Below are 22,000 nucleotides of genomic sequence, written 5' to 3' on the forward strand. Positions count from 1 at the left end.
CTCCTACGCGTTCGCCGCCATGGAACGCTTAGATCGATCCATCATCCCCAATCCAATCTAGTCCAACCTAGAACGCTGATCGAAGAATGGTTTTTTGTTCAGTTGGTGTGCCACCATGCGTCGTAGCTTCCAAGAAACCCAGCGCCTGCTGTGCTCACTACCAAGTACCCAAACCATGCTTTTGACAGTGACGGCACAAAAGAGAGTAGTACTACCTGCAGGCAGGGCTCGCAAAATCAGTCAGGCGTCAATGTTTTCAGGAAAAAAAAAAGAAGAAGAAAGGATCGACCAATCGAGGAGGCGTAAACTGAGCAGAAAGGAAGCTAGATGGGGACGCATGTCAGATCGACCGAGATGAGATCAATGTTGGTGTGATGGGGCAACAGCCAGCAGCTGAACTGCCGCCCTTTTCTTCCCTCCATCCATGTCCAAAAAAGAATGTGCATCCATTGGCAGCAACCTAGGTACAGCAAAGACCGATGTGATGCCTCATCTGATATATGATTATGTGCCGACCAAGACCAACACTGACCACCCACCCTTTAATTTCTTGCAAACAGGCATGATAAATTGACATGTTACTGCCAGTCTATCACACAAAAGCAAAACTGCTTGTTGGTAGGTTCACACGTGAATTTTTGCAAACTTTTGAACTCGCCAAAGCAAGACTTGTTGGCATGTTCACTGTGTTCCAACTCAGAAAATATAAAAAATTCAACACATGATGATGGTCACGTATGCATGTGCCACTGCATTCTCTATCCATATCAGATACAAACTCTAGTGCTAACTGTACAAATTTTGTACAGAAGAATATCTCAAGTATGCATATATTATGTATATATATATATATGCCTCTATCCCAATTGATCCAGCTTTTCTCTGATTGCCCCCTGGTTTTTTATCCTGTCAAACTACCTCTGGCTAACACTAAGAGGGGGCAAACTGAAAAGAGAGCCAACTGTCACGGTCCCAACTCTCCTATGGACTCAAGGTTGGTTAGTCCTGTCACCGTCCGACAACAGACTACGCCGAGCCGCCGGAGGTAGTCGCCTTCGCCGCCGGTGTCCGGGCTCTGAGCCCGATCCGGCAAATCTCGGCGGGGCTTGGCGCGTCCCAGCGCTCGGTCCGTGCCCTGAACGCCTCCATCTCCGCGACGCACTCCCTGGCTCCCATCCTCGCCACCCTCCTCCTCTCCTTGGCGGCACCGGTGCCGGCGGCCGCGTCGAAGACCGCCTCCCACCCATCCTCCCACGGGCCGGAGGCGTCACAGAGCTCCACGTCCGTCCCGTTCCGGTGCTCGGTCCAGCTCCACCCGCTATCCAGCGCGTCGATGCTCTGCGCGACGCACTCGCCGCGGCACGCCGGGCGGCACGGCCTGCACTTTGCACCGCTGAGCGGCCCCGGGCTCGCCAGCGACGCCACGGGGACGCCGTACCCGGCCACGGGCGGGAATGCGTAGACGCGGTCGCTGAGCACGCAGAACGGGAGGCGGCGCTCGCGGCCCGAGACGCCGGCGACGTCGAGCTGCGCGCGGAACGCGGCCTCGGAGTTGAGGCCATGGTACCCCGCGGCGGCAAGGCGGGGGAGCATGGAGAGGCGGGAGAGCGCGGCCTCCGTGGCGCGCCGCCCGCCGAAGCCCAGCCGGTCGTTGAGGCCGCCGAAGCGGGAGCCCTCCGGGACGGCGTAGTGGGAGTCGTCGTTTGCGGTGGTGTTGGCGGCGGCGGGGAGGAGGTCGGCGAGGCGGAGCGGCGCGGACCAGAAGCCGTCGACGCGGGTGCGGAGGACGGCGGTGTAGGTGAAGTTGCCGCGGGACTCGCGGTCGCGGATGAGGTCCAGGCAGCCCTCCACCAGCCGGAAGTACTGCAGCAAGCCCTGCACCGAAAAAATGCATCAGCTGATGTACTGAATGCTTTGTGTAGAACAGTTAACAGGAGCAGTAATAATCCAGATGCAATGCATGCATGGCTCAGCCAAGTCAAAGCACGCTCAAAGTTCATCCCGGTTGAACAACGACAAGTGTCGAATCTAGCTAGGACTTGTAAGATTCATGAATTGATCATCGAAAATTCATGTATACAACTAAATATAGAGTTTTCTAAAAAAAGAAGAAGAAGTGAGTTGTTGAGCTTTCCCTTGAGCATAAAGACACTCGAATCAAGGCCTAATTTAGCAACTTGTTTGGACTTTGGAGAGACAGACTAAAGCATCTATTCTGAGTGGTAGTACTACGTCGTATCGGCTTTGTTGCAGTGCAGGGGCAGGGAATTGGATAGCCAGGTGCTGCTGCTTTAGTTCTCCATGACTCGGACTTTGCAAGCAGAAGCATCTTCTCTAGGTATTCCTGAATTATTTTCAGCTTTCACGTGCTCATATGCTTTAATTTGTTCCCCAAGGACGTACCCGGGCAGAAATCTGATCACAAAGCAGGTAAAAATTCCACAAAATCGTATTGGGACCTGATTGACTCCTACGAACTCTTAAGAAAAAGAAGAAAAGGACACGGCGACATTTTTGAACTTTGACGTCGTCAGCCGTAGACCTAGTAGAGCTAGCTATATTTGGCTCAGATCGACCGACCTATCGCCCGCCGGTGATGACACTTGGTCAGACACGTCGCCGTTCGATCGATTTAGAGTGATTAGAATGCTTGCGTAGTCGCATCCAAGAAGCTATTACTACATTAATTACACGGACTAAAACCAAACAAGTAAAGCAGCAGACAAACGATCGAAATGGCGCCCGTCGTCGTCGGCTCCCATCCTCGTCTGCAGCCCAGCCATCTCTTTCTTCTTCAATTTAATTCCTGACCTGCCGCTTTCGGGTTACCAAGCTCGAATCTACTCCCTTCGTCCCAAATTGATTTTTCTAGGTACGTTACTTTTTTGCTACGTATCTAGACATACCATGTAACTAGGTGGATAGCAAAAGGTACGGATCTGAAAAATCCAAAACGAATAGTAATTCGGGATGGAGGGAGTAGATTGCTGCGCGCGATGGGTGCGTGTGGTTAATTTCTGTACCAAACGGGCACGGCTCGCTCGATCCATCCACCAATCAGCAGCTAAGCTTTCATCTGAGCGGTAGTTTTCCCCTTTTAAGCAGGCAGAGCCTCCTTTTTAATCGATCTCTTTGCGATCTTTAGCAACTAGTATCGTAAATAAAGCACGCGCCAACCGTGAGGCATCTACCGATTATTTTCTGTGGGTGGTGGTTGTTGATGATAGGCAGGCCCCATGGACATGACCACAACTCAGGGGCACTTCTCCTCCTCTTCCTATTCGATTCCAACAGCGACGGCGGCACCACCCTCTAACACGCCACGTTGACTCTAGTTTTTATTTTTTATATAAAAAAACAGTATATACTATTGTAAAAAAAGCAAAGAAAATTATGTTAATTTTGACTCTTACTAGTATTGTGTAAGAAAAGAAAACTACGCTGCCAGCCAGAGGGAGAGGACGACGACAGGGCCCACGTCAGGTCGGTCAGCGGTTATTACTAGATTAATCTTGGGGTTCCATGCTTAATTACCCAAATCAAAGCATGCTGCAGCGGTTTACTGTAGCTTATTATCTACATGAGGAAGAACAGTTGAGAACCGACCCGGATCCACGGATTAGAGATAAGAAACTGTAGGCCTCGCGAGATTCATCGTCGTCTATCCCAAGCAACCAATGGATCGGCTAACCAATTAACATCGCCATCTGCTATCTAATTAAGGGGTGAGTTAAATACCCCCAAAGTAGCAGCACAAAACGAAAACGATCAATGCCAAATTCCCAAGGGAATCTAAATCTAGCTACTAGCTATCGTGAAACCGGAACAGATTTTTTTTAAAAATAAAGATCATTAACCAAGGAAGAAGAAAAGCATGCACCACCTGACCAGCAAGATCGCAGCAGGACGAAAAGCATAATGATCTTTCAGATGCACGAGCATGTCGAAGAAGCAAGCAATGGCACGATGTAGTAATCTAATCTAATCTAATCTGATCTCAGCGTTCATGGTGATGCACGCAATCAGCAGGCACGGCAAGGCATGCGAGCGAGGCGAGGGACAAGGAGCTTATACTGACCTGGATGCCGTTGGGCGAGTTGGCGGCGGTGAGCACCTGCGCGCGGTCGGCCGTCTCCTCGACGTGCTCCGGGCGGAACACGCGCACGGCGGCGAGGTTGACCGTGGCGGCGGCGGCGCGCGCGAGGAGGGAGAGCTTGTAGGCGTCGCCGTCCAGCGGGCTGTGCAGGAACACGTCCACTGCGGCGGCGCCGGGTCGGGTGAGGTTGACGCCGAGGACGTGGCGCGCGATGGAGGGGCCGGTGAGCTCGAACCGGCGCGCGCCGCCGACGAGGCACACGGCGACCCGGGGCGCGGGCGGGGAGGAAAGAGTGCTCTGGCGAGGCAGGGTCGGCGGCAGGGCGGCGAGGAGGAGCGGGAGGCGGAGCGTGGAGGGGAAGGAGAGCGCGGCGGCGAGGAAGAGGAGGAGCGGCGCCAGCACGGCGGCCAGGCGGCGGCGGCGCGAGGGGAGGAGGCCCGACGGCGGCGGCGGCGGCGGCGCGTCCGCGGTGGCCTTGCCCGGCTGCTTCATGGCCGCGCGCTAACTCCTGGACGAAGTTTGGTGCCGGTTGCGCGGGAGGGAGGGAGGGAGGGAGGTTTCTTGGACGGAGGGAGGGATGCGTTGGTGGAGGGAAGACTTGGCGTGAGCCATGCCATGTGCTGCGATGCAATGCAATGTTTGGTGCATGCCTTGCCTTGTCACGACTCGTAAAAATTTTACCTAGTAGAAAGTGGCGTCTTGTTTGGAAGCAGGCAACAATTTGTTGTGCGCGTGTGTGTTTTTACGTCTGTTCAGCTCTGGTCCGGCTGACCAACGCTATGTTTAGTTCCTTTCAAACTTCTAACTTTGACACTATGCAAAAAAAAGATTCCCCATCACATTAAACTTGCAGTACATGCATGGAGTACTAAATGTAGACGAAATTAAAAACTAATTGCACAGTTTTGTTGTACTTTGCGAGACGAATTTTTTGAGCCTAATTAGTCAATGTTTGGACAATAATTTACAAATACAAACGAAATGCTACAGTTGTGCATTTATAACAAAATGCCAATTTTGCCACTTCCAAATTGGGAACTAAACAAGACCCAAGGCGCAAGTTTTGAGGACGATCGTGCTGTGCACTCCATCTACCTAGCTCGAATATAATGGAACTTTTTTTGTTTCGCTCAGTAGTTGTGAAGCGTATGGTCAGGCGTCAGCACCCCCACCAAGAAAATGTTTCGAAACTAGAAGGAAAAAAAATGTTCCATTAAGGGCTGTGGGTCATCGATCTCCCCAGCTCGGCTGCCGCGTTGTGCATGTGAAATGCATGTGCAGGTTTCAGCTCATCTGGGATGAGTAACCATACTATAATCTGATGGAAGCGAAGTCTTTTGACTCAACCCCAAGTAGGATAGGAGTTGTTTATCAGTAATCAAATTGCATGCTTGCATGGAAACTTCTGGCCGGTTATTTGCAGCCGCGCGCCACTGGTTTCGGTCTTTCGGTTCAGACAGCCCATGAATGCAAGCAAGCTCTGAACAAGTCAGCCATACATATGCTCCATGTAGCTGTTACTCAGCTAGGATTTTTAGTCTGGACTAAAATTCATATCACATTAAATATTTGAAGACTAATTAGGAAGATTAAAGATAAGCTAAATATAAAACTATTTACACAGATGGAGGCTAATTCACGAGATGAATCTATTAAGCCTAATTAACCCATCATTACACATTATCAAATCATGGACTAATTAGGCTTAATAGATTCGTCTCGCAAATTAGTCTCCATCTGTGCAATTGGTTTTGTAATTAGTCTATTCATCTCGCAAATTAGTCTCCATCTGTGCAATTGATTTTGTAATTAGTTTATGTTTAATACTCCTAATTAATATCTAAATATTTAATGTGATAGGAATTTTAGGAGGGATTAAAGAAACAAACACCCGCTCAACGAAGGCATCTTTGGGATAACGTAAAATACACAGAGTGTTTGTAGACTATTGTTAGGGGTAGGAGATTGAAACAGGCTTCCTACGTACTCAGTAATGTAATGGAGCGGTGCATGATCGACGACTCACATGTGCCAGCTAAGTACGTACCCTAATCACATTCTCTCCGGTGTCATGATTGTAATTTTTTTTTGATCTTTCTCCTTTTGGAAGCTGATCTCTGCCTTTTTCTGTTTTTTTACGGGAGCAACATTTTTGTTTATGATGGTAATAAAATGTTGCTCAGGTAAAAAGAAAAACAGAAAAAGCATGGCACAAATCACAGGGGCCGGTCCATTCTGTCTAGCTACACCCGGTCGGTGGTTTGCACTGAGGAAAGCATGGCCCAATAAAAGGAGCCCAAGTTCCAAAATTACTCTTTCTAGCGCACGCACAGTAGCTCTGATTTGATCCGTCCCCTAATAATTAATTCCCTTTGCCTCCCGGGCGCAACCCCGCCGCCGGCGCATCGCATCATCCTCTTCCGCCGCTCTTCGGCAGCCCAACCATGGCAGGCGGAAGCAGCGGCGGTGCCACGGGCTCCATCCATCCATCCATTCGCTGGGCGGTTGATGCCGTTGTCTGATGGAGCTATTAGCATCGCCAACTACGACATCCCTGGCCTCGTTGGCATGTTGTCTCCCTTTCGTCATCTCTCGGTTAAGGAACAGATGGAAATCGTAAGAAAGGTTCGTTCCTTCGTTCGATTGCTTCTCTTTTCCTGTCTAGATTGTTATGTATGGTCCTTTCGGATTATAAGCTTTGGTTTATCCGATCTGATTTCGAAGCATGGGTGCGCGAGGGTAGTGGTGACTGGTGAGGATGCAGTCGGACCTACGTAGTTAACCAGTACTTGCTTTACCTTTACCAAGACTGCAAACTAGGTAAATATGTTTCACGAGGATGAAACTCCTCTCTCATTTCATGAAGCTACAGCCCTCTCTCCTCGTAAAGACCTTACCACGTCAGCAAAATTACCGATGTGACATAAAAATTAATTGCTGCACTCATTTATTCTTGCAATAAAATACACTAACATACACTCCTGCAATATGTATTCAGAATCCGGAATCATTCAGGAAGTTCCCAAGCAAGAAGAGGGCGAGGAGGAAGAGGATGAAGAGTATGACGATGAGGTCGACGAGGTTTGTGACGATGAAGATGAGGATGATGAGGTGGATGAAGTTGAGGAGGAAGACAAGGGGGAAGATGAGGAGACACTGAAGGTAAAAGCAGAAAAATACTAGAGCTAGTGCTGACAGAAGTTTTGATCGCATTTGATTTGCTCCGTGGTTTTAACTAGTTCTTCTGACCAAGCTTTAAAACTCCAATTGTTGTTCAGATGATGGTCGACGACAATAAACTGGCAACTGATGTACAGCGTCAAGTCCCTAATGAAGGCGAACGAGAGTGCAAGAAGCCAGCAGGATTAGATGTTACGGCAGGCGTGCAGTATGCAGGTCGTGGCAAGGTCTGCAGGTTCAGGCATGACAGGATGGTATCTAGTTTGTTACAAGTTTGTTTAGAGTTTGGCAATGGGAAGACTAGTTAGTTCGGATAGTTGTTTGGTTTACTAGAGAGCTTGTTCGTGGACTTATTACATGATGAAGGGCAAAGGCATTGGCCTACATGTGTAAAGGCTATTGTAACTGGAACGGCAAGCAATAGATTGAATCTTTCTTCCCAATCTTCTGCTGGAGCCATGGAAGCTTTTCTTTAAGATCCTACCCCTGACCATCAGAACACATTGATATGAATTTGATTCTGTAATTTTTTTTTCAAGAATTGCAGATCTCTGCTCATTTAGCACGCATAAAAAGAGGCTTGCAACTCTGAACAAGCGCACCAAAGGTCCAGACCCTGCTTGATGTCCTGTCAATTCCCAATCCATCTCTGCTCATCTGAGTCAAACTTTGCCTGCCTGCAATTCTTATACTACAAAATTTTGCGACGTTCCGATAAAAAAAATTATACAAGCGAACATCCCGTCATCTCATATTTGTGGAGCTTAAAATCCAAATTTGATGGTTTTTATGACTGTCACTCTGTAATTTACGCCATCACAGTTTCACACCCGACTCATCACAAATCACTCAAGCAGTGAGATACTAATCAATTCATGGCACAAAATTTAGCCTTCAAATCCAGTGTTGGGTGCACTGACTTTCAGAAATGTAAGAAAACCTATGCATTGCGAAAGCTGATATGGACAATTTTACAACTTACAGGTACAATCTGTTAATGATTAACCAAACCATCTGGCGTCTACTGTAACCTAAACAGGAACTGCCTGATACCATTCTGATCCTAGCAGCCTCGTCTCCAACTCCAAATGGCAGGGCGCAGAATTGCATTCCAACGTTGCATTGCAACGTTGAATGTTTCACGCGCTTTGTTCATCTGAGGCAACAGATGGCTATCACTCTTGGAACTGAAACTCATTTGGGCAGCGAGCTCCAATCATCAGTTTCTTGGTATTCAAGGATCAAAGGCGTTACCTGAGTCTCTGTTTCTGTTCTTTGATATCCTTGTGCAGAACATGAACATCAACAAGAATGTTGATACCATAAATAGCCGAAAGTACGTTCTTAGCTCCTGCATTCCAAGGTCAAGCCCTTCCAGCTTCCTCCTCTCACGGGAACTCTTCCGCTCCACATTTCTCTCAACGTCTCCTCCAATTGGGACCCAGTTGTCCAGTGCGCCTTGTGATACTATCTGGGAATCTTGCAGGTTTCGCAAGCCTTCCTCAAAAAGTATGAGAAATGCCATGCACCACTTGTTGATGACTCTCTGTTGACAGAAACGATGGTTATCAAACAGAAATAACACCACTAAGAATATTGTAGGAACAGGGATGCTAGATTTCCCTACATCAAATGTTGTCTTGTCAACAGGATTGAACATCTTGAAGCAATCGTCAGTGGATGCTTTCTCATCTCCATATATCTGAATATCCGCAAAAATGAGCTTAGTGCTATTGTGTCCATACAGTTCTGTGCTACTCCAAACAGAGATAATAGATTGACCAACCTCAAAGGTGAACGGCATTGGCACCTTTGCAATATCATGCATGTAATCAGTCGTGGTCCCATGTGCAAGATATCTGGTAAGGGAAAGGGTAAAAAAACAAATAGTTTAATGTCAATACAATTTCTCAGAGTAAGCGATATAGTCAACGAGCTTCACAGGGTGACAAACAACAAAAGAATATAATTGAAAAATATGAAAACATGAAACGTGTGATATGTACATACCCAACAGATCCACCACCTGACCCAACTAGGCAGCTATCTTGGAAATGGCGATGGTTCAAATTCTCCAAAACTGACCGCATCAAATGAGCAGATGCTCCATTTGGTGTGGTATTCTTGTGATCATATGGCATAAATAAGGCCTGCGGTTGAAGAAGAGAATGATAAGATGAGACAGACATGAATTAGCAGAATCAAGAACTACAGCAGTAGGGCTATGTGCAACTGCAAGTCTCTTTCTATGCTGGCTTTCCTTGGTTATTATGTTTAAATTTTAAGATCATTGTTGAAATGTGATTTTTGCTAAAGCACGCTCCTAGTCCCATCACCTATCTTCAGAACTCCACAAATTAATCTTGGTGGTAGTTGCACTCCATAAATAATATGAACTAACCACACACCATAGCATTTCATGCTAGCTGTATATCATGAGACAGAACCTGATATATAACCATATGCATATTGTTTGCTACATTTATAAAGGGAAATGGTATCTGTAATACTCATACATATCATTTTTTTATTCTATCTTTGAGTGTAGTTAATGACAAACTAGCATATGACCACATGATGATTAAAAACAGAATATTTTGTACGTTGCAGTCTGAGTAAAAAATAGTAATCAAAATTTATAAGTGCCTAGATGGCAACCATGCTTGGAAGTATCTTCTTTCCTGAAGGGTCAAAATGCCATCCTTTTGTGGCTTAGGTGCATAAATACTCTGATCTAACTTGTTATTATGTGTCGCACACAGGATAGCAACAGAACAAAAGAATAGCATTACCTCCATTCCAGAATGCACATTCACCCAAACATGAGGTTTAAATGACCTGGATAGTTCCCTCATGATCTGGGTCTCAGGTTCACTAAAAGGAGCTATGCCAGGATTTTCCTCATATGGGTCATAGTCCTATAATATAAGAAAACACACAAAAAAATCAATATGTTAATAGTATGCATATTTGTAAAACTCTGACGGGACACAACAACAAAGGATCATGTAGACAAAACAATAACGAACCTATCACCAACGAATATACATGGTAAAGCATGCCAAATGCATAAGTACAATTTTATATAGATATAATCTCCAGTTTAAAATTAGTGATCATACATGTCAATCAGCCAAATTTTCTGGGGCAATCCTATAGTACATGTATGATCACAAAAACATAGACATTCATAAAAGATCCGCAAAATTCTGATCATCCAACCATAAATTGAACATACAAGGCTGTGCGTGATCAAAGTTCATCCAGTCCAAGTCTGCATAGATATAGCTTTATACTAAAAATAACTATTCCTGGATGAGCTTACAAGGGCAATGCTCTAATATGTTTGACAATAAGTACAGAAGCTTGTCAAGTAATTACACAGAACTAACTGGTAAACATGGAAATTCACAAATGAACTAGTGGTAGTCAAGATTCAGTTTAAGATATACTTTAAAAGAATCAGCATACAACAAACGCCAAGAGGAATTAGATTTTTCACCCAGTGCACAGTGAGAAACTACCAAGATACTGACCTTTTCTTTCTTTCCCCAGTCAACACTCCAATTCCTATTAAGATCAACTCCTCTTCCTGCCAAAGGGAAAATATATATTTAAAAAAAATTGGCACGAAAACTGCTTTTAGTGAATGGATTTGTAAATAAAAGACCAATCACCATTTCTCCTATCACAAAGCTCCCCTTCTTCAACGCGTCTACGACCATTCAAATTTTCCATTGGCACCACCTTAAAGAGAAAGATACATGTAAAAACATTAGTCCTGTAATGAAATAATGATTTAGAACAGAAGTAACATAAACAAAATAGTGGGAGCGGAAACAAGTGTAAGAACATGATACAGTAGTAAAGGTGACAATACTAATGATGCCATGCAATGGAAGTGTTTCTACTATCCAGGACAAATCCATCCCGTTAAAACTAGAACAACATCATAATCATCCTGATTATCCATCAAGAGCCTTAATTAGTATATATTGGGTGTACCCAGTGCTGGAAGCTCCCACACAAGGAAATTTCTAGACAGCCCCCACCTTGCAAAATTTGGAAAAAAAAATCTGGTTTGAACCCAGGACCTCCAGGACACAAGTGGAGAGACTCTACCACTGCGCCAAGCATGCCCTTTCAATAGCACTTAACAATAGTGCACTAAATTTTTTTACAACGCGGGTACAACAAAATGTAGATCAAGATCATAATGCCAGCATAAGGGCAACACCCCTCAAGAAAAAAATGTATTTGTCCCTAGGTTCCATATCATAGAAAATAAATTATGCTAGTCCAATGCAGAGCATAGCAGAACAAAGGGCACATTTGCAAAATGTGTTCCATAAATTTTTTAACAATTAGTCAAGACTGAATGTAAAATAAGTTCAAAGGACTTACTTTGATCACAAGGTTGTCTAGCACTTTCTCAAAGGATGAAAGATCCACACCGGCAATCTTATGCTTCTCCGTTAAAATATAGAGAAGGCGTAATGCAACTTCAGAGGTAATAAGTTCTCTGCCGTGCTGCCCAAAGCTCTGGAAGACAATAACCTTTCTGTCAAAACCGCAAGATATCAATAATTTAATTTACAAATCAACACAAAGGTATTAAGCCAAAATGAATGCTTTATTAGTCTCATTTTATTTTATGCTGTGTGCCCTCTCAACTGAGGTGGGATGGCGGAGAATATTTGGGTGGAATGCTCATATTTGATCTTGAGATATTGGATCAATTGTGCGGTGCAACTGATTGAGGGAAGCATAATGATGCATACGATTAGGGAAGAAAATGAGTGAAGATATATTAGATGGAAACTTACCAGAAGGATATGAACCTTTGATCCATTATCCACACTCTCTTTCACGGGATTAAAAGTAACTACAAACAGCTCCGCAGAATAGCCTTTGTTACTTGTTCTTATAGTGTCCATCTGCAACACATTGTTCAGAATTGAATATAGGGGACTACTGAAAACAAAGCAAAGTGAACGAATAATTGGACAGGAATAGGCACAGCACTCACACTCAGTTTATTGGAATGCCGAGCAACCAAATCCTTGATTTCACGAAGAAGGGAGTCACTAGCAAGGAAAGAAGGAAGAATCGAGTTACTAGATTTCAGGATTACTGGGAGCAGCTTTCAGGATTCAATTTCAACTAGATTTATCGAACAAAACAGATGGGTGAAGGATTCTCAAGTCCTAATCGCTAAACTATGGGTAGCCAATCCGTTAGCAACTGGCAAGCCAATAAATGCATGTAGCATGGCATTTCTACACAACCCTAGCTTGTACTTATTAACAAACTAAGAAGAAATGGGGTTGGATACGCTCAGTCCAGCCAAGCCAGGGTTGAAACTTGAAGCCCGCGTCAGGCGGTACAAACAAGACGAATTTACGGTGGCCAGGCCCAAATTATGGCGCGCGAGCGGGAGTACATCTCAGTAAAAACAATCACGCGTGAGCTGTGACGAATCCACCCATCATTTTGTTGAGTGGGCAGCTACTACTGGCGGGCCGGGCGAATTGGCGTCGGAAAGGACGGAACCGACGAGCTCGAGATGGCAATTCAGGTGACCAGAGAGGGCGCGAGGACGCCGGGCGGGCGGAGCGGAGCGGGTCAGCGGGCTCACCTGGAGTGGTAGATGTCGCGCGAGATCGGGGTGCGGTCGGCCGAGATCTTGCCTGCGGCGGCCACGGTGAGAGCCAGGGCTAGGGTTAGGAGGAGGTGGAGAAGAGGACGAGGAGGCGAGGCAGCCATCGCCGCTGGCGGCCTTGGTTGCTCCCGTTCCCCCTCTCTGTGAGTTGGACGGGGAGGCTCGTCGGCGGCGAGCCCCTGTGTACCTGTCGCTCTCTTGCTCTTGGAGGTGGGTGAAGTGGATTTGTTGTCAAATTTAGCAAACCGATCGGGATCGTTTACCGCAGCGGGGAAGTTTTTGATTGGGTTTGGGGCAGTTTCACAATCCATCCAGTTTAAAATTATTACCAAGTCTATTTTGAGGATTATAAGAATCCTAAAAGCTGCTCAAGATTAGCTTCCACCAGCTTATGCACGTGTATTTTACCTTTTTGCCCATCATCCTTCTGGACAATCACTTGATTTGCCATTCTCCGCTCTTCTTAGATAGCAAGGGCATAAAAGGAATCTATCCTACAAACAACTATAAAATCGGATTCTAGAATCTAGGGTCCAAGCAACACCATTTTGAAAATCCATCCAAAATCCAGATCTTCAAAATCCACGGTCTGATCCAAACTGGAAACTTTTTAAATATATGACTAAGTAAATGTCATACATTTAAAAATGGATGTAGTAGTTGATCATGCGAGTCCTTCCCGTGCTTTTTTTTCTTAAACGCTGCGCTCCTGATTTCTCTCCAGGGAACTAGCTCTGCATCAACTAAGGATTGACAAAATTTTAGAGGGATCGAAGCACAGGAAGTGTGATGAAAGTGCGAGCATTCGTTGGCTGTGTCCATGCCAAGTTGCCAACCCCTTTTCGTTGTTTCTCTTTGCAGTCTTGTGCGCTGCAATTCAATACGAGATCGATAGGCAGCTCGAGTGCAGGTCAGAATGCACTGACAAAAAAAAAGGGGGGGGGGGGGGGGGGGGGGTAACAGTTGTCCCCTGATGCCAACAAGGTCCGCTTCCATTGCTTTCAGATGCACCTCCATTTTAGCACTCAGAGAAGGCTTCGGATGAGGTTGGGGGTGGTGGATTAGCACGTGCTGTAAATTTGTTTTTATTACTGCCATGAATCAATGCAGGTCGCTAGATGATAGTTTATCACAGTTCAGAGCTTACTGCCACGAACTGATTTTACATCACGCGCACGGGTATAGGTGGAGTGAGATGACAGCCGAGTACATTGGTCAGAGCTTGCTCCTCGTCCCTGATCCTCCTCCCTTCTTGGAGCTGGAGCTGGATCGGGGGATGCTGCCCATGGCCTTGGCCTGCTCCCGGAGCGTGAACTTCTGCACCTTCCCCGTCGCCGTCTTGGGCAGCTCCGCCACGAACACCACAGTCCGCGGCGCCATGTATCGCGGCAGCCGCGCCCGGCAGAAGGCCATCACCTCCTCGGCTCCCACGCCGGCGGCGGCGGCGCCGTCCTTGAGCGTCACGAACGCGCACGGCGTCTCGCCCCAGTACTCGTCGGGCCGCCCCACCACCGCCGCCTCTGCCACCGCCGGGTGCGCGAACAGCGCCGCCTCCACCTCGATGGTGCTGATGTTCTCCCCGCCGGAGATGATGATGTCCTTGGACCGGTCCCGGATCTTCACGTACCCGTCGGCGTGCCGCACCGCCAGATCCCCCGACCGCAGCCACCCGCCGGCCATCGCCTCCGCCGTCGCCGCGGCGTCCTTGTAGTAGCCGCTCATCACCGTGTTGCCCCGGAACATGACCTCCCCCATGGTGCGCCCGTCGGCGGGCACGCTCCGCATCGTCGCCGGGTCCTTCACGTCCACCTCCAGCCCCAGGTGGTGGAGCCCCTGCCGGGACTTGATCGCCGCCCGCTCCGCCGCCGGCAGCGCGTCCCACTCCGGCTTCCACGTGCACACCGTCGCGGGGCCGTACGTCTCCGTCAACCCGTACGAGTGGATCACCAGGAACCCGAGCTCCTCCATCCGGAACAGCACCTGCGGCGGCGGCGGCGCGCCGCCGGTCATCACGGTCACCGGCCGACCCCCGGGGAGCGGCCGCCGCTCCTCCGCCGTCGCGTTCACCACCATGCTCAGCACCGTCGGCGCGCCGCCCATGTGCGTCACCCCGTGCCGCGCTACCGCGTCGAAGATGCCCGCCGACGACACCTTGCGCAGGCACACGTTGGTGCCGCCCTGCGCCGCCACGCCCCACACCAGGCACCACCCGTTGCAGTGGAACATGGGCACCGTCCACAGGTACACCGGCATCGCCGCCATATCGTTGAGGAGCACCGACGCCAGGGTGTTGAGGTACGCGCCGCGGTGGCTGTACACCACGCCCTTGGGACGCGACGTCGTCCCCGACGTGTAGTTGAGCGCGATCGGCTCGTTCTCGTCGGCAGGCCACCGGATAACGAACTCCGGCGAGCCGCCGCCGCCGCCGCTGCTCAGGAGGGCCTCGTACTCGTGATACTGATGATGGTCAGCTGGGACGGCTGGCTCGTCGAGGACCTCCTTGATCAGGACCACGGTGGGGGACCTTGCTCCGGCTTTGGACATGAGACGGAGAGCTTCTTGGGCGGTGTCAAGCAGCGCGGCGTCGACGAACAACACCTTGGCCTCGGAATGCTGGAGGAGGACGGACACCATGCCGGCGTCATGGCGCGAGTTGAGCGCGCAGATCACGGCGCCGGCCATGGGAATGCCGAAGTGGAGCTCGCAGAACGCGGGGATGTTCTGCGCGAACACGGCGACCTGCACAGCAACAACAACGACAATTGCTGTAGCTTTCTGAATTATTCCTAGGCAGGGAAGCAGACACAAATTTATAAGAATAACAAATTGATTTTGGCAAGAACATGTACTCTCAATCCACTGCACACTAGCTAAACGGGGAAAAGATTGAACTTTTGAGAGGCAGTAAAAGTCACTGCTGCTCGGAGGAGGCAGAGGAAGGGGTAAGAAATGGCTGCTGCTGAATCTACTGCTCCATAGTAATAACAGAAGAAAACAGAGGGGGGTGAAAACGGAAGGCAATTGAAGCGATGAGGCTCGAGATTTTACCACATCATGGCGCGCGACGCCGAGGCCGGCGAGTGCGGCGGCGAGTCGGAGGCAGCGCGCCCGGGTCTCCCTCCAGGTGCGCGACGGCGCGGCGGCGGGGCCGGAGGCGTCGACGGCGGCGGGGCGGTCCGGGTAGACGAGCGCGGTGCGCTCGAGGAAGCTGATGGGCGTGAGCGGCGCGTGGTTGGCGGCGCACAGCACGGTGCCTTCCATCGCCCCCCTTCGCCTCCGGCCAGCGCCTGGGGTCCCGAGTCAGAAGAGAACGGGGGCGCGCGGCGACGACGGATGGAGGAGGGATAGAAGAGCCAACGTTGAACAAGGCATATATGGAGGAGAGATTTCCTTTTCCTTTCCCAGGGGAATATATCGAGTGAGTGGAGCAGAGAGGGAGACGACGACGCGTAATTGCCGAGCACTCTAGCTGAACACGATGCTGACGACAGGCGTCGCCATCCATCACCAGCCGTCGTCGTCATCCTGCAGCAGTGCAGGACTAGTGATTACTGTATGTTATGGGACAAATATGTTGTTCAACAGAAAGCAGTTCTCCTCGCTCCCATCTCTTAGTGACGTGGCGCCGCTAAAAGCCACTTGTAGTCTTGTAGAAATGCAATTTTATCATGCACTACGCCGTCGTGTTTCTCGTCTTCCGTGGTTGTGTTGGTATCGTTGTCTAGGCTGTCTTCATCCTACGAAATGGCCTTTCTTCTCTTGCCTCCAGTGTCTTTTCGTTAGTTAGGCAGTGACGGATCAAAAATCCTTTTCAAAAGCTAATGGAAAAATACAAAGTGTCTTTATACAGATATGTTCTGTCATCCTATCGTTCAACCACTAAAATCTAGGCTAGTGGATAGTTTATAATTGCATTTTTTTTTTGAAACCATGAATGCTATTGTGTTTCTTTTGTCTCATGATGTTACCGGTTTGCAGCTATCTTAACCCATGAAATGCTTATGCTTCCCTTTCTTCCACACAATCACTAAAGACGACTCGAAGGATTCATAATTTTGCATCCACGATGAATTCTACCAGCCTAGCATTATGCCTCTAGTATCTTTTCGTCCAGTCAGGCAGCGATGGATCTAGAATTTATTCAAATGTATTTTTAAAAAACCTAATGAAAAGACGCAAAGTGTTTTATACAAATAAGTGTTCCATATCGCCCCCAATATGCAAGTACTAGGCTTTGTTGGGGAAGGCTTATTTCGACTTTGACTTCACCTATTTTGCGCAAAACGAGATACTGTAGCGTGAAACCGTTTCATAAGTTGATGCTAAAATGACCTAGAAGTCGGGTGAAGCTACTATTTTTGGCCTTCATAATTGCTAGTGGAGGGGGCTTTGGCTTCACTGGTGAAGCCATTTTAGGAAAATCCCTCCCAAACAACCCCTAAATGTTAGGCTAGTGGAGATTCCATAATTGCATCTTTTAAAAAAGAAAAAAACCACGATAGCCATTTCTTTATCTCTCACAGTGCCACCATTTTGTGGATATCCTAACCGCTAAAGATCACTTGTAAAATTCATAATTACACCTATGCTAAAGTCCATTATATTCTCAAGGCAGGTCCATTTCGGATATCAGATCACTTGTAAAATTCATAATTACACCTATGCTAAAGTCCATTATATTCTCAAGACATGTCCATTTCAGATATCGTTCCCTAGGATATATTAAGTTCTTGACTTGTAAACTCAAGTTTGATGGCTCGGCATCACTTTCACATCCATTTATATTGAAATAATATAAGCATATAGCATAAATTCCAGCTTCCTCTATTTTTCGATGAAACATGAAGGGTTAACCTATTAAAAAAGTAAGGAAAGAGTACAAAATGAGATATTTACGAGAGGAGAGATTACATGAAGCTATCTAGCCATTGTTTTATAAGGGAAAATGTAAACTCTTTGTCTGATCGACATCAAAGCAAACAAATTCTTGAAGATCACCTTGCTTCTTTCAGGACTAGGATCAATGTGCTTCCTTTGTTGCCATCGACTGAGAGGTGATTGGTCATGTTTTCCTTTGATGCAATGAGAGGTAAAACGTGTCTTAGCATTCCTCATCTCACACCACACGAGCGCCGTCTTCAAGTTCAAGTTTCTCGGGATGAACGAAACTGCCGGCCGCGATCTCACCCGTCTATTTCCCGATCCAACGGCCACCAACCACCCCTGATCTCACAAGCCCCACCTCTCCAACCGGATTCAAACGCTAACCTTGCAACCAACTCGCCGCGACCCTCGCCGGCGCAATGTCGAAGGCCGCCGCCGCAGCGTCCCTCCCGCCGCCGCCGCCGGAGGTGGCGCACCTGGTGGAGCAGCTCCAGCGGCACCACCTCGCCCCCGACGCGTCCCTCCTCTCCAACTCCGCGCACTCCGACCTCCTCCAGGTACGCCGAACCCACGCCGCTCCCCCCGCCTACCGCACTTTCCGCTGCTTATCTGAACCTGTTGCCGCTGCAGGCGCGCGAGGAGGTCGCTGCGGAGCGCGCGCTCTACCTCGAGGCGCTGGTGAGTCACCCCTGTCCGCTTGTCGGATCTGCATTTTAGGGTTGGGCGTGTTCTGACCAGATCTGGCGCGATGCGGCAGGCGGTGTACGCGGAGGCGGTGGCCATGGTGGAGGAGTACCATGCCGCAGGCGGTGCCGGCGCCGGCAAGAAGCTCAACTGCTCCCCACAGGTTCTGCATTCTCCCATGCTAGTCCCGACAAGTCCCCATTTTTCATTGACTGGTGCAAATAGAGCTTGAAATGTGAGCAATTTCATTGACTGATTAATTGATGGTGGACATTCCTCATTGTTGATTCCATTTATTTGGCATAGTAATCAACAAATTATCTGACAAAAATGATATTTAGTCACCGAGCTTACTATGTCAGTTCTGAATCCAGGTTTATGAGTCTTTGGAGCACCGCTTGGCTGTGGCAGAGGCAGCACAGAGGTTGAGGCTCCCACTGCTCTCGCAGGACGGGGAGGTCCATGAGGAGGAGATTGAAAAACTGAGCACCTTGTCAAGGAGTTCATTTGATAGTACTTTGACGAGTGCCACACCCAGCTCAAGTTCAATCTCGACAAGTTACAATAATTATAGCAGCACTGCTAGTGCGGTGACTGTTGGTGCTGCCTATGGGAGTGGTAATTCGGAGGCAGTTGAACCTGGAGTTGGTGGTGTTCCTGATCGTTTTCTCGGAATCACATCTGATTATCTCTACCAGGTGCAACAAGAGCAGCCAGCGATGTCTGTGGTAAGAACAGTTCAAATTTTCTAAGTCGGCCTTGTTTGATTTGGTGAACGTAATTCCAATACGTACCTTGCAAAATATGAATTATCTTTTTTGGTCAAAGAGTGAAAAATCAAAATAAAAAATGGCCATCTCACCTTTGAAGCATCTGCTTTGGTATGGATTGCAGGACATGGTTGATTATCAGAGAACTTTGGCTAGGGAGATTGAAGCCCGGTTAGAAGCCAAGTGTGATGCTTTAGCTGATCTATTTGCTATGGATGAAAGGGGTCAGTTACTAAAAGGGATGAATAGATATTATATTTGCATATAAATTGTCACCCTCTCTTCCTCCTTATTTATACAAAATATCCTTGGTAGCTCGATTTAAGAAAGATCAAAACACTCAGAATTCTTGTTCTGGCTATTGTGTTATCTCATCTTAACATCTTTGCTGCAGATTCATCATCCATCAGTCAAATCTCAAGTGCCAGGCTTCCAGAAAGGTGAACTCTCTTGTCGTACATTTCCGTCAGATTGTTTTGAGCACATTTTTTTTGTATCAATACCATCTTACCATCCATTCTCTGGGGCAAGCCCATTAACATTGCTAACTTATCTTGGTGTCAGCTCCCAATTTTCCATCTTGTTTGGAATTGAAACTTATGTGGAGTTAGGCTGAACAGGTGTCTGGGAAAAGTATTTACCATTATTTTTTCTTCCCATTTGACAGGGTGAAATTAATCATCGAAGAGATAGAGAAGGAAGAGGCACATTTACTGGAGGATCTTGCTTCAATGGATAGAAAATTTGCAGAACACTATAATGTATGTGTGTATGTTTTTCCTAATTCATTAAATTTGATCTGTTCACCCACTTTATCTTAGCTCGAATTCTTTCTCAGTTTTAGCAAATTACTTATGGCTCTCAAAATTCAAAAGGTACTGGAGCAAATTCTTGCTGTGCTTATACAGTTTGTTAAAGACAAGAAATTAGAGCATCAGCACCAATATGTAAGCCTTCTCATGTACCTTTCTGTGATTAAACTTCTTTGTAGAAAAAATGGAATCTTTTCATATTGTTAGTATTGCTTTTTAGTGCTCAACCTCTTATATTGGCTAACAGGATGATCTGAAGAAGACCTGGCTTATTAAAAGGTGTCGGACAATGAATGCTAAATTAAGGTTCGCATCTACTGATCTACATCATTGACCGTAGTATAACATATGTTGTGCTATACTCATGTAGCTGATTCTCCCTTGTACAACTGTTTTTTTTTATTATTCAAGTGCTAAAGGTTTAAATGATCAAGTTACCATTTTTTTAATTTGGTTCTAGCTATCTAGAGCATCATCTGTTGCGTGACACCTACACCAAGGATACAGTACCAGCACTTCACAGGATCAGGTAAAGTAAAGGCACTTGATCTTTAAGTTGATGTAACAGTTAAGTCACGCCTGTTATTCTCTTGATGGATTTGATTTGTTTAGCACATCAATGAAGAACCGTCTTAACATATCAACTGCCTTTGCAGGAAGTATCTTGTAGAGGCCACAAAAGAAGCATCCAACTCCTATAATGAAGCGGTAAGATACAAGATTCCTCTATTTCTCGTAATTTTTCTATGTTTAGTCCTAAATAGCCAAAAGTTCTCAAAATTTTGGCTTCCGCTCACAAAGAGGACTGTAAAGACCACAAGTTCACTAGAGCCAATACTAGCTGCTGCTTTTGAGTAAAAAACAAACACATGAGGAATTCAGTGATACCTTGAGATTGCATGGAGAAGCAAACATCAGAGGCACCAGTTATATATTAATCATGCATGATTGAACAAAGTTCAGCTTAGGAGAATTGGTGTACATTTTACTTCTTTCAGGAGGTATGCAGTCTCATAACAAGAATCAGGCATGTGGTAGTCTGTAGTTACCACTTGTAACTGCACGTTGAAGAAAGAACAGTTGCCATCTTTTAGCATCCATTCTGTCTGAAAAGAAATAATCAAATCCAGTATTCTGTCTGCATGTTGGAGAAAGAACGGATGCCATCTTTTAGCATCCATTCTGTCTGAAAAAAAAATAATCAAATCCAGTATTCACTGCCTATTTATGATTGATGGAGAAAGAAGGGATGCCATCTTTTAGCATCCATTCATCCATTGTGTGAAAGAATCATTGAATCCAGTATTCGCTACGCATCATTTAACTGTTTGGTATAATAATATTTTTGTCTTGTGTCAGATTTCACGATTACGTGAGTATCAGGGTGTAGATCCACATTTTGATGTGATTGCAAGGCAGTACCACGAGATTGTAAAGGTAATCTGGCTCAAATTATTTCTTTCCATTAATTAACATGTGGCTGATGGGTCATTGCTAAACTGGCCGAGTTGCAGAAACTGGAGGGTATGCAGTGGACAATTCACCAGGTGGAAATGGATCTGAAACCTCACCATGATCACGCAGCTGTCTAAAATCCATTTTTCTTGGAAGCCATGTTTGTTACCTGAATGCTGTGGACGTAAGTAAGTGGTTGTGGTCATAGTGATTTGACTTGACGATGTGTTGTTTTGTTGCTGCAGACCGATCAGGCTGGATCGCTCTTATGTAAAGTTTATTCTGAACACGCGATGTATATGGAGAATGTTACGTTTTGTTTGTTCTACGCATCATTTTTTTTAAAAAATTATCTTCTAGATTGAAAAATAGCACTGCCAATGATTGTATCATCCAGATGATGATCAGTTGCAGATAATTGTGATTCCTAAATGTCTTGTCTTGAATGCAAGAAAGA

General features: G+C 46.8%; 4 protein-coding genes and 1 long non-coding RNA gene across 7 annotated transcripts; 2 read left to right on the forward strand and 3 right to left on the reverse strand.

Moving 5' to 3' along the window:
* Positions 1-665: 665 nt before the first annotated feature.
* LOC101753036 lies at positions 666-4,687 on the reverse strand. The gene is made up of 2 exons (XM_022824841.1): positions 4,079-4,687; positions 666-1,875 (listed from the first exon to the last, which is right to left on the reverse strand). Exons 1-2 carry the CDS (start codon positions 4,586-4,588, stop codon positions 1,027-1,029), a joined length of 1,359 nt encoding a protein of 452 aa, XP_022680576.1. The 5' UTR covers positions 4,589-4,687; the 3' UTR covers positions 666-1,026.
* A 1,780-nt stretch (positions 4,688-6,467) lies between these two features.
* On the forward strand, positions 6,468-7,752 carry LOC111256117. 2 transcript variants are annotated; one of them, XR_002676166.1, is made up of 3 exons: positions 6,468-6,721; positions 7,095-7,258; positions 7,375-7,752. It is a non-coding gene; the product is annotated as an uncharacterized LOC111256117 (long non-coding RNA). The 2 variants fall into 2 exon arrangements; XR_002676165.1 differs by lacking the exon at positions 6,468-6,721 and adding an exon at positions 6,729-6,916 and having other exon boundaries at positions 7,375-7,731.
* Positions 7,753-8,111: 359 nt separating this feature from the next.
* Positions 8,112-13,247, reverse strand: LOC101755170 (mast cell carboxypeptidase A). Of its 2 annotated transcripts, XM_022823721.1 has the most exons (12): positions 12,915-13,247; positions 12,306-12,363; positions 12,103-12,213; positions 11,681-11,818; positions 10,954-11,023; positions 10,813-10,868; positions 10,069-10,194; positions 9,287-9,426; positions 9,063-9,135; positions 8,904-8,978; positions 8,531-8,822; positions 8,112-8,432 (listed from the first exon to the last, which is right to left on the reverse strand). In XM_022823721.1, exons 1-12 carry the CDS (start codon positions 13,040-13,042, stop codon positions 8,416-8,418), a joined length of 1,284 nt encoding a protein of 427 aa, XP_022679456.1. In that variant the 5' UTR covers positions 13,043-13,247; the 3' UTR covers positions 8,112-8,415. The 2 variants fall into 2 exon arrangements, with proteins under 2 accessions (XP_022679456.1, XP_004952112.1); XM_004952055.4 differs by having other exon boundaries at positions 8,112-8,822.
* A 760-nt stretch (positions 13,248-14,007) lies between these two features.
* On the reverse strand, positions 14,008-16,336 carry LOC101756114 (probable acyl-activating enzyme 1, peroxisomal). The gene is made up of 2 exons (XM_004952056.4): positions 15,987-16,336; positions 14,008-15,677 (listed from the first exon to the last, which is right to left on the reverse strand). Exons 1-2 carry the CDS (start codon positions 16,197-16,199, stop codon positions 14,154-14,156), a joined length of 1,737 nt encoding a protein of 578 aa, XP_004952113.1. The 5' UTR covers positions 16,200-16,336; the 3' UTR covers positions 14,008-14,153.
* Positions 16,337-18,163: 1,827 nt separating this feature from the next.
* Positions 18,164-21,975, forward strand: LOC101756520 (AUGMIN subunit 4). Its single transcript, XM_004952057.3, has 13 exons — positions 18,164-18,379; positions 18,453-18,500; positions 18,580-18,669; positions 18,881-19,234; positions 19,401-19,500; positions 19,671-19,716; positions 19,944-20,037; positions 20,152-20,223; positions 20,336-20,394; positions 20,549-20,617; positions 20,745-20,796; positions 21,448-21,525; positions 21,603-21,975. The coding sequence occupies exons 1-13, from the start codon at positions 18,242-18,244 to the stop codon at positions 21,678-21,680; spliced, it is 1,278 nt and encodes a 425-aa protein (XP_004952114.1). The 5' UTR covers positions 18,164-18,241; the 3' UTR covers positions 21,681-21,975.
* Positions 21,976-22,000: the final 25 nt, after the last annotated feature.

The sequence above is a fragment of the Setaria italica genome, chromosome I (genome assembly GCF_000263155.2).
Source record: "Setaria italica strain Yugu1 chromosome I, Setaria_italica_v2.0, whole genome shotgun sequence".
In the NCBI taxonomy this organism is placed as follows: Eukaryota; Viridiplantae; Streptophyta; class Magnoliopsida; order Poales; family Poaceae; genus Setaria; species Setaria italica.

Coding starts and splice junctions, on each gene's coding strand:
- LOC101755170 (XM_004952055.4), bottom strand. CDS start 13,042: ATGGCTGCCTCGCCTCCTCGTCCTCTTCTCCACCTCCTCCTAACCCTA. Junction 10,869..10,953: donor GCTTTGTGATAGGAGAAATG/GTGATTGGTCTT, acceptor TCCCTTTGGCAG/GAAGAGGAGTTGATCTTAAT. Junction 8,823..8,903: donor TTGACAAGACAACATTTGAT/GTAGGGAAATCT, acceptor TTCTGTCAACAG/AGAGTCATCAACAAGTGGTG.
- LOC101753036 (XM_022824841.1), bottom strand. CDS start 4,588: ATGAAGCAGCCGGGCAAGGCCACCGCGGACGCGCCGCCGCCGCCGCCG. Junction 1,876..4,078: donor ACTCGCCCAACGGCATCCAG/GTCAGTATAAGC, acceptor TTTTCGGTGCAG/GGCTTGCTGCAGTACTTCCG.
- LOC101756114 (XM_004952056.4), bottom strand. CDS start 16,199: ATGGAAGGCACCGTGCTGTGCGCCGCCAACCACGCGCCGCTCACGCCC. Junction 15,678..15,986: donor GCGTCGCGCGCCATGATGTG/GTAAAATCTCGA, acceptor GTTGCTGTGCAG/GTCGCCGTGTTCGCGCAGAA.
- LOC101756520 (XM_004952057.3), top strand. CDS start 18,242: ATGTCGAAGGCCGCCGCCGCAGCGTCCCTCCCGCCGCCGCCGCCGGAG. Junction 20,797..21,447: donor CCAACTCCTATAATGAAGCG/GTAAGATACAAG, acceptor GTCTTGTGTCAG/ATTTCACGATTACGTGAGTA. Junction 21,526..21,602: donor AGTACCACGAGATTGTAAAG/GTAATCTGGCTC, acceptor GCCGAGTTGCAG/AAACTGGAGGGTATGCAGTG.